Genomic DNA, 15265 nt, shown 5'->3' with positions numbered 1-15265 from the left:
TCACAGAAGTCTTCCTCTTTGAAACTGGTGGTGACACCTTCCCTCTATCAATTATTAACACCAAAGATCTTGAACCCTTAATGTTCTGTATATTTTTCCTGAAACTAGTATTTATGTTCTAGAAGAGTTGACATCACATGAATGAAGGATATGAAGGGCTTAAAACCTGAATTTCCCCTCTCCTCACCACTCACTTCAGTTTCAGCTTCTCAGCCTCAAACCCCTTGCCGGCACTTGGGTGGCTCAGTGGGTTAAGCATCTGATTTTGGCTCAGGTCATGATCCCAAGGTCCTGGGGTGGAGCCCCACATTGGGCTCCCTGCTCAGCAGGGAGGTTGCTTCTCTCTCTGCCTCTGATTCTCCCCCCAACTTGTTCTCTCTCTCTCTCGCTCTCTCTCTCTCTCTCAAATAAATAAATAAATAAATTCTTAAATATGTAAATATCTTTTTCTGTCACCAAGTGACCAACCAACCCCTAGGGAAGTGTCAATTTTTTATTTAGTTCTTAAATCAGCTCCATTGTTGAAGCTCTCACTTTACAATTAAATTGGTTCTAGGTTTTCTAATACCATTTATGCTAGAGTTCAGGTAAAATTAAGCATCAAGTAGGCTTTTGAGAGCTTACCGGGGAGAATAATCACAAGCTATAATCCTATTTCTAATAGGAAATTAGTGTATTGTACACTTTAAAAATATGAAACCAAGATGTTTGTAAATTAGGAACTATCTTAGTTAAAGAATTTTATAAATTATAAAGCTCATGTACAAATGTTAAACATGAGGGTGACCCAGTTTTGATTTAGTGGTGGTCTTGGGTGTTATGATTGACTAGAATTATTTTCCTTCAGTCCTCACTGCTGCCTTGAGACCATCCTGGAGCTCTCTACTAAGCCAAAGTGACAAACCTTATAAAGTAAGGAAGGCTCTTCTTAAGGTAAGGTTTTATTCATTTTTGATTATTGTTACCCTTGTTTCTGCCGCAAGACTGGGCTCTGAATTTTTACCTGCATTTCCAACCCTAAATAGGAACCACAGGTCATAAGAAGATGGGAAAAGAAAGTTAACATTTATTGAGCATCTACCATGAGCCAAGTTGTTTAATCATTATAGTAACTATCAAGAGGATATTCCAAATGAGGATTTCACAGGATTAAATAATTTTCCTTGTCTAGCATCAAGTAAGTAGTGGAGAGAGTTGTTAAAATATAGGTAGTGATTTTTCATTTTAACTTTTATTTAAATATAACAGATACACCAAACAGTTTGGGAATCAGAACTGTTCGTTGTTGAATTTTCACAAAGTGAACACTCTGAAACCAGTCTCCAGGTCGGAAAACGAAACATCACCAGAATCTCAGAAGCCGCCCGGAGCATGCTAATTATCCTCCCCAGAGAGTGATCTCTCCTGATTTCCAGCACTTCTAACATCAGAGTAGTTTATATTACATCAGTTTTGACTGCTTTTGGATCATACAATATATCCTGTTTTACGTCTGGCTTCTTTCAACTTTCCGTTTGGGTAGTTCATTGATATTGTCACGTGCAGTTGTAGTTTGCTCATTCTCATTATTGTATAATACTCCACTGTGCGAACATACCTCAATTTGCTTATCCATTTAACTGTTAATGGCCATTTGGATAATTTCCAATAGCTACTTAGCTATTACGAATAGTACAGCTATGAGCATTCTTATACAACATGTCTTGGTGCACAAATGTACGCATTTCTGCTGAATGTATACTTAGGAGGGCAGTTGCTGTGTCATAGGATTTGTGTTAGGAATTTTGATTACTTTACATTCTCCTTAACTGCCAAACAGTTGTCCAAAATTGGTTATGCCAAATGTACACTCCAACCAGCAGCCTATGGGAATTCTGACAGTTCTCATCCATTCTAACAGAGGCATTTTGAAACAAGGTTTCTGACTCTAAAGCCCAATGTTATTTTCCTTTTATCTAAATTTTATTTAAAGGTAAGAACTTGGTAACAATTTTCTTTTATGAATTCCATGATTCTTTCTAAGATTATTATTCTTTGTTCATTTAGTGAGTTTCCTTTTTTATACTGGAAAATACATCTGCGCTGAATAGAATTTAGCAGGGTCAGCAGTGTATCGGAGGCCTCACGCAAGTATTTATCTTCAGTGAACCCAGCTTCTTCTATTTTCTCTGCATGGGTGAAAAGAATGGCAGTGTAATTCTTCCAAGCATGTCCCAGAAGTTCCTGAAAGAAAGAAGAAGTTAAATGGTTATTTGACTTGGCCCATAGTCCTCAAACACAAGCAAAGGATAGTTTTTTAGACATACATTAGTTATTAGACATATATTAGACACATAGACAGTCAGCAGATCTGGATGTCATGTTACTAAAAGCTGATATATGTAATGGGGAGTGAAGATGGGATCAAATAATGGAAATAGAGAGATGGGCAGATTTTGTTTTAAAAAAAGGCTTTCTTCATTTTAATTTGCTCCTATAATTTATGTATATACAACTTCAGAACTGCGTATTATTAATGCTGCATATGATACAATTTCATTTACAACATTCAGCAATAATTTATATTTACCTGCCAACCTGAAGCTATTAGAATTACAGTTCCTTTAAGTCAAAGGACTTCAGCCAAGGGAATTATCCTATCTTTTTTTGTAGGAATGTTGTGTTATTATCATAACTAAAAGTATCTTCTGAGGATTTATAATTACATAATCTGGTTACAATCTATTGACTAATCCGATGATGTGTAATGGAAAAGCTAAGATCAAATTACATTTAGTGATTTGGAACAACGACAAAACATTACTGTGATTCGAATCCTCTTCACTTCACATGCCAGAATCAAGCCCAGTTTATCAGAGGACTTCCTCTAATGTGGTTGAAAAACATTGAAGACTGGTATTCCTTTGTTTCGTAATGTGTGGAAGTTGGTTATGGAATAAAGTCTTGTTCGATTAGTGAAAATAAGCTGATATAAAATGGAAGCAACAGAATGTGGCAAATTGTTCACACAATGTGGAAGGTGTCTAGAAATAATCATTTAACATTTTTAATATTCCAAAAGTTATAGGAAATCATGACATTGTGGAAGTAAAATGACATTCCTTTCATTCCAAATATTCTTGTTACCAAAATATTTTCAAAGGTGCTACCAGTTTATAATAGCAATTTGGAGTTTAGACCCTCACCATCATCCTAAATAGAAGATTTAAAGTATTTCATTTTTGAGTCTTCAGAAAAATATGAAATACTTAGGAATAAATACAACAAATATCCAGGACCTCTAGTAAACAGAAGGAAGAAAGAAGGGAGAATAACTAATATTTAGTGGTAGACACTATGCTCATCACTTTACACACTTTATTCCTTTTGAAATTATGTTGATAATGCTTTGTGGGAGATAATACAAACTCGGGTTTAAAAAATCTGAAAGACAGGTTGGGAAACTATTGTCAATGTATATAACAAATGTAGGACTGGTATTTATAAAACTGAAAAACTGAAAATGAAGAGAGAAAGAGGAAGAGAGAGAAAGGAAGGAGAGGAGGAAGAATCCAGACAGGTAAGTAATATGGAAATATGGCAACTGTGGGATAATATATTTAAATTTAAACATATCTAGACCGTGGTTACCAATTACGATTCCTAATACAGTTTGTCATTTATCAGAGCTATGTATTTATGTATTTATCTCTGTGAGCTTTTGGAAGCTAGAATCTATGTCTTTCTTATCAAAGCCTCACGTTGTAATCTCTCAATAGAAAGTGGTTGGACTAATTAGGAGTTTGGAGCCTCACCATCACCTCAAACAGAAGGCTTAGGGTTTTATTTATTTATTTTGAGGCTTCAGTTTTGAAGTTTAATCTTTGGGACAAAAAATTTACCTTCCTGTAAAATTTCTCTTGTGTTCTGTAGTTCCTGCTCATGGATTTGCATGCAGTCTGCACTTTCTCTTTTGCATTCAGACTCTCTCAATGATTAAGTCCAAAATTTTTCCTCATATCTGTTTAAAATTTGTCTGCACCATAGAATAATTGTGTATTTCTGGTTCTCCTAAAAGTGCCCTGACTGAAGAAAATCTGAATTGAAGTTTCAGGATTAGTACATTAAATGAATAATTATTTTTAATAGATTCTATTACAAAAAGCACTTACAAAATAACCTTACAGAAGAACCTTACAAAAGAACTTTTAAGAAGGTATTTTAATTGGTATATTCTTATGTGCCCTCAAAACATAAATTATTAAAATTTAAATTAGCCCAACTTTTAAGGAAGATAGCTGTTTGTAAATCTAAGTATATGTGTAATGTCAACATCACATTTTAGCTAATAGTGACATAGCAACACTTGTCATACTTAGTATGTTGTAATGTATTTCTTGTGAAAAAGATCAAAGAGTCGCAAAATAAACAGGTGTTATGGTTTGAATTGTATATCCCACTGCAAACTCATATGTTGAGATTTTATTTATTTATCAGAGAGAGAGGGGGGAGAGAGCGAGCACAGGCAGACAGAATGGCAGGCAGAGGCAGAGGGAGAAGCAGGCTCCCTGCTGAGCAAGGAGCCCAATGTGGGATCCGATCCTAGGACGCTGGGATCACGACCTGAGCCAAAGGCAGCTGCTTAACCAACTGAGCCACCCAGGCATCCCCAAACTCATATGTTGAAATCCTAACCTCTAGTACTTCAGAATGTGACTTTATTTGACAAAGGGTTGTTGCCAATATAATTAGTCAAGTTAAAGCCACTAATGCAATACGATTGGTATTAGAAACATAAAAACATAAAAAAAGAAAATCAAGACCCTTGGATAGATTCTTCACTCACAGCCCACAGAAGGAATTAATCCTGCTAATGTTCATTTCAGATTCCTAGCCTCCAGAACTGATAATACACTTCTGTTGCTTAAAAGACACCCACCCAAGTAGTGAAATTTGTTATGGCAGCCCTAGCAAATTAATACAAATAGTTGAAAACTTTAAGAAGTGCTAAATAGATCTAGATTCTGGGAATAAAGAGATTTCTGGGTTATGTACATCAGAACCACTTGAGATGTTTGCTAAAAATGCATCAGAATTTTTAGGGATGGAACCTGGGAATTTGAATTTTAAAAAGAACTCCAGGTGATTTATTCCTTCTGCAAAGATTTTCTGAGGGTTACATTGTTTCAGGAACACAGAGTGGACCATGACATACACTTTTCTGCTTATGTCTAGTGGAGATTCTTTTGTACTAACTTAGAACTGAGGAAGAGGGACAGACAGGAAAGAAAACACTTTCCATTTGTTGTAACTGCAGGTATTGTGATAGAAAATATGTTGGTGCTATAGAGGCAGACATTTGGCCCGGTTTGGGGTTGGGGTGGAAAGTGAAGGTAAGGGGAGGAATCAGATCCACTTTCTAGCATGTGATGATGCTTCAAGCATAGGAAGCAACAAGAGAGTTATAGGGCAGTGAAGATGTACAAAGTAAAGAGAGTGATTGAGCCTTATTGGGGATTGTATAGTGTATAGTATTGGGAGTTCTCTAAAGTGAAACTAATGATCCTTGAACATTCTTATCTCTGAAAGTTTCACAAATTTAGAGCCAGTTCTAATATTCACCCAGTATTGATCTGTTTATTTTGATGGTTATAATATTGAAATGTATATTACAAGTTAATAAATAGACACTACCCTTAACCTTTTGAGTGCTACCTCCAGGTCTACCCCCTGGGTTTTGGTTGATGCATGAACCACATTTGTCATTAAATATTTTTTGAAACATCACCATAATAAAAATTCATGCTAAATAAACTGTTTGGCCCAAGTGATCCCTTCCTGAGTTAAATATTATAATATAGAATTCTTCTCTTGCTAGGTGAGTACTTATTGCATTCAATTGTATAACTGTATAACTTTCACAGTATATCTTTAGTTCCTGGTTTTCTAGGTTGTAACATTAACACATTCCCTTTTTGTCTCCACCAGATATTTCCTATACTTTCAACTATAATAACATTCAGGGAAAATGAGTTCAACCACCTAAGGAAAATAGATTTGTAAGCTCAACACCACTTGCAAGTCCATGTGTTCAGCCACTGGGAAGTTTTTACATGTTGATAGTTATTTATGGAAGGATGCTCATGTCCTAAACTGTGAGAGAAATTGCACTTTTGAATTACTGCCAAAAATAGAAGAGAATGGTTGATTTAGCTTATAATCTTTAGATTGATTTTTGGCTGGAAAATAGTTGACTATTTGAAAGTAGTGTCGCTTGGTGTATAGTCATCATGTTAGTGGCCAAACGTGTTCTCTATGGACCCAGAGAAAGAATAATCACAGTTGATTGATACCTCACATAAAAATCCAAAAGTAAGATGAGTTAATGTAAGTTATCTGGTGTTAATAATTTAAATATAGTACTAAGCTAGATGGAAATTTTATAATCAATCATGAATTGTTTGGTTTCAGAGTGCTAATGGGTATGAGTCCATTTAGTCCTTTTGGGACAACCAGTTAGGATATAAACTTTGTTTTCCAGGAATTATGTTCATTTTCCCAGGACCTCACCAGCCCTGCCCCATTTGTTTGTGGTTGATGAAATCATAGCATCTGGACTTTTTAGGGGGAATTTTTTAAAAAGCCAACTATTACATCAACTGAGAAAAAAATTATCATGGAACAGGAGGACAATAAGGACCATTCTTTATATTTCATACTATTCCCTTACTCTCATTCCTCTTAAAGCACCACATTTCTTTTGCCGAGAGCTGAATGATAAGACTTTGTTAGATCAGATTCAGTAAATATTCAACCTTAGAGATATTTTGTCCAAATTGGCGTATTTTATAGAAGGGAATATTGTGACATGTGATGTTAAATGGCCAAAGCCTCACAGCTGGATTGTTGGCAGGCCTGGGCCTATAACAGAGGTCCCCTACCTGCCTAGACCATGTCCTTCCCACTAAACTGGAGCTTCTTACTTTAACCTTTACCAAGCCAGTGCATTTTCTTCCCGGATTTTTTTTTTTTCTAAATTAATAGAGAAGTTCTTATACATCGGGGCTGTGTAAATTTGATTTCACTCTGATCAAGATAATCCTGAAGAAGTTTACAAATAATATGTCCTAATTTTAGTGTAAGACAAACATGAACAATAAAATTATAATGACCATAGCTGACACTTAGTGTGCACTCATCTTGTGCTAGTGCCCGAGTTAATTTACTATTATGTTAATATGAAATTAGTCCTGAAAATAACCCAGTCAAGTAGACACTATTATTTTTCCCAATTTACCAATGAAGAGATTGAGATTTGGAGAAGCTACTTGCCCAAGGTCCCAAAGCAAACAAGTAACTAAGTAGGAGCTTGACCACAAGTATAACTTACTCTAGAAGCCATGCTCTTTATCTATAATAGATTGCTCATATCCAATAATTCATTTGAATGAGGTACTCATTACAATCTGCGTAGTGACAAAAACAATAAAAATGTTAATAATGATAGTAATTTTCTATGAAATCTACTCTAAGTCAGGCAAAATTACATCAGAGCATATTACGTCATTAAACAAAACCCTTAAACCTCTTGAACACAGGTAAAATTATCCTCATTTTAAAAGTGAGGAACTGAAGCCAAGAAACTTGTAGTAATATTTATAGTCAAATACTTAGAATTGTAAGAAGGCTTATTTTTCAACTAAATTCTATCCAAGAACTAAGCTCGTTATCTTTGTTAAGTATTTTCAGGCCTTGTGTTTGCCTCTCTGAGTCTTTTGTGTACATACCCACCTATAACACCAACATTTGAGTTGTTCATTCTAAATAAAAAATACCTGCTTGAAGCCGGATTATGTACAGTAATAATACATGATACCATGATAGTGGAAAGAATTTGGAATTTAGTCAATTCCTGGATTCAATTCCTAGTGCAGTTTGGCTGATTGCTAGCACTTTTCTTAAGGTGATTTTATTGTCTTCTCTTATTCATTATTTGTGGATTTTTAAATAACAGTCAAATGATATTCAGATAATATTTAGATGAATCATTCCCTTTATTTCCCAATTTTGGGGAGATGACTCACATCTCCACCATTTTGCTATAAATTAGGAAGGCCTAACATAAATTTAAAAAAAAAGGGATCATTTGGGGAAATGTTTCATTTGTCATTGCTGCAGCCTACAGCCCCTCCAAAAAATATTAGAGCACAAATTAAAAGAGATATTTGAAGAGACCACAGGGAGGTACAAGAAAGAAGAGGTCACTTCTCTGGCACTGGCCTTGTAGGCTCCTTCCGAGGCAGGCGTGAGTGCTGCCAGAAAGGAGGAAAGCAAAAGGGAGAAGGCAGATATTCCATCCCCCATTTTGCATAAGCCAGGAAGAAAAAGAAATCCAGGGTGTGTCTGGAACCAAGAGGACCTTAACAACTAACTCCTTGCTCTTCCTAACAGCTGTTGGTCCTGTTGAATATTCAGACATTCTGCAGCTGCTCCTAATCTGTGAGCACATCCAGATGGCTGCCACCAGTAACTGAAGCACCTTCAGGAAGAAGGTCATAAACAGCCAGCTTGTGGATAGGCGATATTCAACCAAAAATTATGATGGAAGCTCAGAATAGGACTGCGGTGCCTACCAGGGGTCATGGGCCCCTCTGTAGGTTACTAAATCTTGGCTTCTCAGTTTTCCTGGGAGGGAAAAGATATTTATTTTAGAAAAAAACATTCTGGATCTGAGTTTAATTGTAGCCCATCTCCTCTCTGCCTTTAAGTCATGAACTGGACACTGAATTAAGAAAGCAGTGGTAAGAGAAGGCGGCTGTATGCCAGGGACTTTTTAAAAAGATCAGAGGCATGTATGAATCAAATTCACTTGTATAAAAAAAAATTAAGGGATTACAATAGAGCTCTATATCCTAAAACCGGAAAAAAAGTCTATTTTTAAAATGTATGTCTTTTTTTCTTAAAAAAGATGTTTTATTTATTTGGCAGAGAGAGAGAGAGAGAGCACACAAGCAGGAGGAGTGGCAGGCAGAGGCAGAGGGAGAAGCAGACTTCCTACTGAGCAGGGAGCCCAATGATGTAGGGCTCAATCCCAGAACCCCACCATCATGACCAGAGCCAAAGGCAGATGCTAAATTGACTGAGCCACCCAGGCACCCTTAAATTGTATGTCTTTTAAAATACCCTTTTCAGCTAAGCATAGGACAAGCATAGAGAACAATCTGGAGACATAAGGAAAGAGGTTAGTTTTTGAGAAATATTTGTGCATTTACTGAATTTACTGATTTATATCCATCTGTATCTTCAACTTAGTAACAGCTTTAAATGAACTTTAAAACTTATTTAAAAAAATTACACTGGTGGAATGGCAACAGGTTTTCCCTCACTTGATTTCTACCAGAAATATTGTTTGAAATGTAGTCTTTAATAGTTTGGGGGAAGTTTGTGGGTTGTCTTAGATTCCACATTGTTTCTTAATTGCAATCATCTTCTCTTCTTTGCTTTTGCACAGCATGTCCTTGATTTTTCAGGAGTTAGATGATGAAGAATATTTTTTTTATACTCTTGTCTCCCTAATTTTTTCCGCTAGTTTGTTGTGATTTCACATATGGCTCTTTTTTTTTTCCCATTTTTAAAAACATGCAGTTACTGAAAAAAAAAGTGTGTCTGTCATTTAGAACAATCTTATGCCTTAACAAGTTAAAGGGAAAAATATTTATTTGAATCTAAGTACACTATCTTTCTAAGTGTAACAGATCTTGTATCTATGTGATCAGAGATTGGGTTGAAAGAAGAGTAGCATTTATACAAATTCTTGAGTGAAAAAATGTCTGCTCTGTATTCTCCCTGTTGTTCACCTGTGGAGCTTCTAGTAGTGAAGAGTTCTCTTAACCTTGGTGACTTAATGAGGCTACTGAGTAATACTAGTCAAGTCCATTGGTTAAATGGTGGCCCCAGACTAGAGAATCAAGAGATGAGTAGAATGGAACAGCTCAATGAGCAGTTTCCAGGAATTGTTGCTTATAGATGGACCTGGTTCATACATGTGTATGTACCATATGCAAGTATTACTCCCTCCATCTCCTAGTTATAGCCATATTCATAAGCCCTCCCTATTCCCAGATCCTTACTAGACAAGCTAAACAAGCTTCCAATTTAGTGACTTCTAATAAATGAACAAACAAACACGGACAGACCACTAGGCAAGGTGGCATATGTTATTCATGTTCACGCTGAGGTCTCTGTGGTCTTTTCTTGGCTACAGTGAATCAGTTGCTGACCCTATAGATGATGAGGCACTCAGAGCATCTGAAATTCCTGATGTCTTTCCTATCAATAAAGCACAGCTCACGATGATATAAATTACAGTGAAACTTGCTTTTTCCCAGGCCATACATTATACTACTTTGGCACTTAGTGTATTGTCTTGTACTTGTTTATCTATTTGTCTCTTCTAGACTCTAAGTTTTTTAAGGACAGGACTGATATATTGTTCATCAGTCATTAAGCTCCGTATAAGTAACTGATACAATTTTCAGTGATTAAATCAGTGAGTGAACACCCATTTGTTAGTAAACTATAAGAGATTGTGCCCTTGATGTTAAAAGGATACAAGTTTCAGTAGTTCTTAAACTTTGCTATTAAAAAAAAAAAATGGACCATTTATGCAAATGCAGGTATGAAGGTTCTACTCTTGAAATTTAGTACAGCTTGGATGAATATGCATTTTTAACAACAGCCCAGTTGATTCCGAAACAGCTGGTCTGAACACATTTACAAATTCACTCAAGGGTCAGTTAACTTCTGAATTCTAGCATCTTACTTGGGGATTTGGAGGAGTTTGTCTGTGACCTAGATGTAAAATGACTAACTGAATTCCTCTAAAGGAAATTGTAAAAATGACTCTTGGTAGGAAAAATCAAGTAATTTTTACCATTTCTTTGTGACCAACACTTATTTTTTGTCTCTCTCTCTTTTTTTTAATGTTATGTTTGTCACCATACAGTACATCATTAGTTTTGGATGTAGTGTTCCATGATTCATTGTTTGCATATAACACCCAGTGCTCCATGCAATACGTGCCTTCCTTAATACCCATCACCCAACAGTTGTTTTAAACTTGCTCTAAACTTGTCTCTTAAACAGATTGTCATAGGATAATGTTCTACAAATAGAAATAATGGCATTAGTGTAATTGCCTTTTTGTATTACCTGAATCATCTGGACTGAGGAAGATGCTTCCTGTCCGCAGAGAGGCACATCTGCTCTCTGGACCAGCAGTGCAAGATGGAGACCCTCTTGCCCGAAGTGATGTGCCAGGGCCTCCTTGACTTCCTGTTTTACATGCTCCTGTTTCAACCTGCTGTGTGGATAACCTGGAGTGTCCAAGACCTGAATCTGCAGAGTTATCTCTTGCCCCCCTCGACGCATGAAGCCACAGAGGTGACAACTGCGGCCCAGACAACAATCTTTGGTTACAGAACATGGAGAAAAGCTGCTGTGGAAGTCAGTACTTCCCAGAAGAATGTTCCCAGCAGAACTTTTTCCACTCTGAGTCATGCCAAAGAGGGCCAAGTTGATGATCATCTTGTTAGAGTCTGTCATGTCTGTGGGTAAACAAAGGTTCAGCATAAGCAGTTAGGCTTCTATATTCACCCAAGGTAAGCCTTCTTACTTGGCCTGGAACAGTCCTGGTACTATTTTTGGCTTACTTACCCCTCATTCATAGTGACTAAAGCATGAAGGAGTGCTCCACTAAAGTGGAGACACCCCGATGAGAACAGGAAGATTAAAATAATATTGGTAGTTTGCAATGGGAGAGGAGGGAGAAGTCAAATACAGACAAAGAAGGGACGAGGAAGCAATAATTGCCGGAAAATGAGTGGGGAAAAAAGAAATTACATGAAGATGATGTAAACCATGTTTAGGAGGAATGTGTTAAGTCATCATTGTGGCAGGTGAGTCGGTTTAGCAATGGGTGTTGAGGTTTCTGGGTTCGTTAATGAGGCTAGCATCAATATTTGGAAATAAATCACTTTTAGAGGAGAAGTAGGAACAGAAGAGTGGAAGAAATGGATCTTTCTAGCATTTTAAAAAACATCCCCAATTTCCCCATCTCTCTACCCCTGGAATACACACACAAGTGGCATCTGCAAAAAATTATCTTCCCTGACTTCCTGAATGTTTGTCTCCTATAAAGCATGAATACTGTTAAAGAAGATTTCTGTTTTTGTTTACTTTTTTTTTTTTTTTTTTACAACCAGGCAACATTCTGATGAAAATGAGAACTGCTTGTAATTTCTGTTAGGAAATAATTAATAAATCATTTCCATGATCTACCATAGTAACTTACTGGCTTTTGAATAAAGGAAGTAAAACCCAACACATTGTGTAGCTCAATTAAGAGGGAGGAGAATCTTGGGAGAATCTATTCCATTTACTGCCCTCCTAAAATGGAGGTAATATTTTGTGTAGAACATAAGAATTTTTCCCAAAGATTTTATTTATTTGTTTGACAGAGAGAGACACAGTGAGAGAAGGAACACAAACAGTAGGAGTGGGAGAAGGAGAAGCAGGCTTCCCATAGAGCAAGGAGCGCACGTAATGCAGGTCTTGATCCCAGAACCTTGGGATCATGACTGGAGCTGAAGGCAGATGCTTAAAAACTGAACCACACAGGTGCCCTAGAACAAAAGCATTTTAAAGTCATTGATCATTTTCATTAGATCAGTAAGACAGAGCTATAGCCAATTGCCAAATGAACTCAACCTGCTGATTCAGAAGTAAGAACATTTAATTAAAATTGCATATTTAGGGGCATCTGGGTGTCTCAGTCCTTAAGTGTCTGCCTTTGGCTCAGGTCATGATCCTAGGGTCCTGGGATGGAGCCCCACATTGGGCTTCCTGGAAGCCCTGCTTCTCCCTCTCCCATTTCCTCACATTCCTCTCCCATTCCCCCTGTTTGTGCTCCCGCTCTCCCTGTGTCTCTCTCTGTCAAATAAGTAAATAAATAATCTTTCAAAAAATGCATATTTATTATTTTTGCTTATAACTTGTACTTCTGTTATTCAGTTTTATATACCTTTGGCCTTTCTTGTCCTCTATTGTCCCTCACCCCAATCTCCCTAGACTCTAATATGAACATTTTGAAGTAACCTTACACCCCCACACAAAAGACACTCATTTTTAGAGTCCCTCCAGGTGCCCCAATTTACCCAGCTCATTCAGCTGTGTCGGCTGAACCACAGTCACTCAAGTTTCTTTTTACTCCTGAATCAAATGCATGATTTAAAAAAATAATTATTATAGAGTCCCAATAACTTGCTATATGTCACCTACCTTTTTCCAATCTTAGAAATACTTTTTCCACAAAGACTTTTCTGGAGCTGGAACAGTTGTTCTTTGGTATGAACTTTAAACTTCTGACAGTGTCACCGTACCACTCTGGGACTGATACTGTATGTGTTTTATTAGGTTAATCTATTACCAGAATCCTCTCCATAAATGGTGCACTGTCTTTCTCTAATCAGCACTGAACTGTTTTTGCCATCTGATAGGCTGAACATTTCAACAGATACTTCCTGAAACTTTATTTTCAAGATTAAATTAGTTGTTTTAGGGCATTGCTGATAGGTAATACCTTATTTCTAGCATAAAGAAATGCAAAATTGACAACTATTTTTTAAAGCCATTCTTTTCTATCTTTTTCTTTTTTTTTTTTTTTTTTAAGATTTTATTTATTTATTTGACAGACAGAGATCACAAGTAGGCAGAGAGGCCAGCAGAGAGAGGAGGGAAGCAGGCTCCTCGCTTGAGCAGGGAGCCCAATACAGGACTCGATCCCAGGACCCTGGGATCATGACCTGAGCCGAAGGCAGAGGCTTAAAGCCACCCAGGCACCCCAAGACTGACAACAATTAAACACAAATTAGATGTTCAAAAGCAATGGTCACAATTTTTCCATTGAAAATGATAGAACGTTTCTCATTTACTCTACATCAAAAGTTTCAACAAATAGATATGCAATGTAAATGCAATAAAAAGATATTGAGTTCATAGCAGTATTTAGTTAATAAATGCAACATGGGGGCTTAAGTGGGTAGGAGAAGAATCAATGAAACAAGATGGGATTGGGAGGGAGACAAACCATAAGTGACTCTTAATCTCACAAAACAAACTGAGGGTTGCTGGGGGGAGGGGGGTTGGGAGAAGGGGGTGGGATTATGGACATTGGGGAGGGTATGTGCTTTGGTGAGTGCTGTGAAGTGTGTAAACCTGGTGATTCACAGACCTGTACCCCTGGGGATAAAAATATATGTTTATAAAAAATAAAAAATTAAAAAAAAATTAAAAAAATTAAAAAAAATTCTATAAGGAAATGCTTTGCTATTTCCATGAAATTGAAATTATCTTATCCTAACTGAGGCAATCACTAACATGCTCATATCTATCTGCACATGTAGTTTCCATATCAATTAATGATAGCATATTTCAGAAAAGGAGTACAACTAACTACAAATCGAGGCCAAATACATTTTGCTTAAAATTGGGGTTTCGTCTTGTTGTTGAAAGCTTTAATTTTTTCTCTATATAACGCATACTTTTCCAACTATCTCTTTAGTGTGTAAGATGTAGAAACCTTAGTATGGTTATATTCTGGTTCATCTTTTCCTATACCTCTCAAAAAGTCTGTGAAGTATGTATTTCTGTGTTAAGGAATCTTGGAGACATCTGGAATGCCTTATGACTTCATGGGCAGAAAGTTTAAAAGTCTTCCTGTGTGGATATAACAAGGAAAACATGAACTGTTTTCATTCATCTGACAAGCACATTTGGCCTTCTTGAATGAAGCAGAAAGAATCTCCCCCAGGTGGCAGTAGTAGCCCGTTTCCTAAGAAGTAATTTTGAACCAGAATTTATTTCATTTTCTTCTTCAAACCATAAAATGACATTCTTCAAATAGGCAACTTACATCAACACATATTAATTGTGTGGAAGATCTTTTGAATAAAGGTAAAATGAAGCCATCTTTCCCATGTTTTATATAAAATGTGACAAGTGTAGAAGGTTCTTAGTTTTCAAACCCTTCACTTTGCAATCATAGCTTAAATCATTTGCTGAATGCAGTAGCTGACAGTTTAACAAATAAAGTTCAGAGTTCAAATGTGTGGTTAAAAGCTTCTGCACAGCAAAGGAAACAGTCAACAAAACAAAGAGGCAACCCATGGAATGGGAGAAGATATTTGCAAATGACAGTACAGAAAAAAGGTTGATATCCAGGATCTAT

At 36.6% G+C, this 15265-nt stretch overlaps 1 protein-coding gene across 3 annotated transcripts; it reads right to left on the bottom strand.

The window, feature by feature from the left end:
- Nucleotides 1–1205: 1205 nt before the first annotated feature.
- Nucleotides 1206–13437, bottom strand: GIMD1 (GIMAP family P-loop NTPase domain containing 1). 3 transcript variants are annotated; one of them, XM_082729165.1, is made up of 3 exons: nt 13318–13437; nt 11191–11585; nt 1206–2223 (listed from the first exon to the last, which is right to left on the bottom strand). In XM_082729165.1, the coding sequence occupies exons 2-3, from the start codon at nt 11581–11583 to the stop codon at nt 1963–1965; spliced, it is 654 nt and encodes a 217-aa protein (XP_082585291.1). In that variant the 5' UTR covers nt 11584–11585; nt 13318–13437; the 3' UTR covers nt 1206–1962. The 3 variants fall into 3 exon arrangements, with proteins under 3 accessions (XP_082585291.1, XP_082585290.1, XP_082585289.1); XM_082729164.1 differs by lacking the exon at nt 13318–13437 and adding an exon at nt 13194–13309; XM_082729163.1 differs by lacking the exon at nt 13318–13437 and having other exon boundaries at nt 11191–12251.
- Nucleotides 13438–15265: the final 1828 nt, after the last annotated feature.

The sequence above is a fragment of the Mustela nivalis genome, assembly GCF_964662115.1.
Source record: "Mustela nivalis genome assembly, chromosome: 4".
NCBI lineage: Eukaryota > Metazoa > Chordata > Mammalia > Carnivora > Mustelidae > Mustela > Mustela nivalis.
This window is presented reverse-complemented; position numbering and strand designations above follow the sequence as displayed.

Excerpts from the sequence above, each read along its gene's own strand:
- GIMD1 (XM_082729163.1), bottom strand. The coding sequence starts at position 11,610 with ATGCTGAACCTTTGTTTACCCACAGACATGACAGACTCTAACAAGATG. Across the intron at positions 2,224-11,190 it reads CCTCAGTCCAGATGATTCAG|GAACTTCTGGGACATGCTTG; the intron begins GTAATACAAAAA and ends TCTTTCTTTCAG.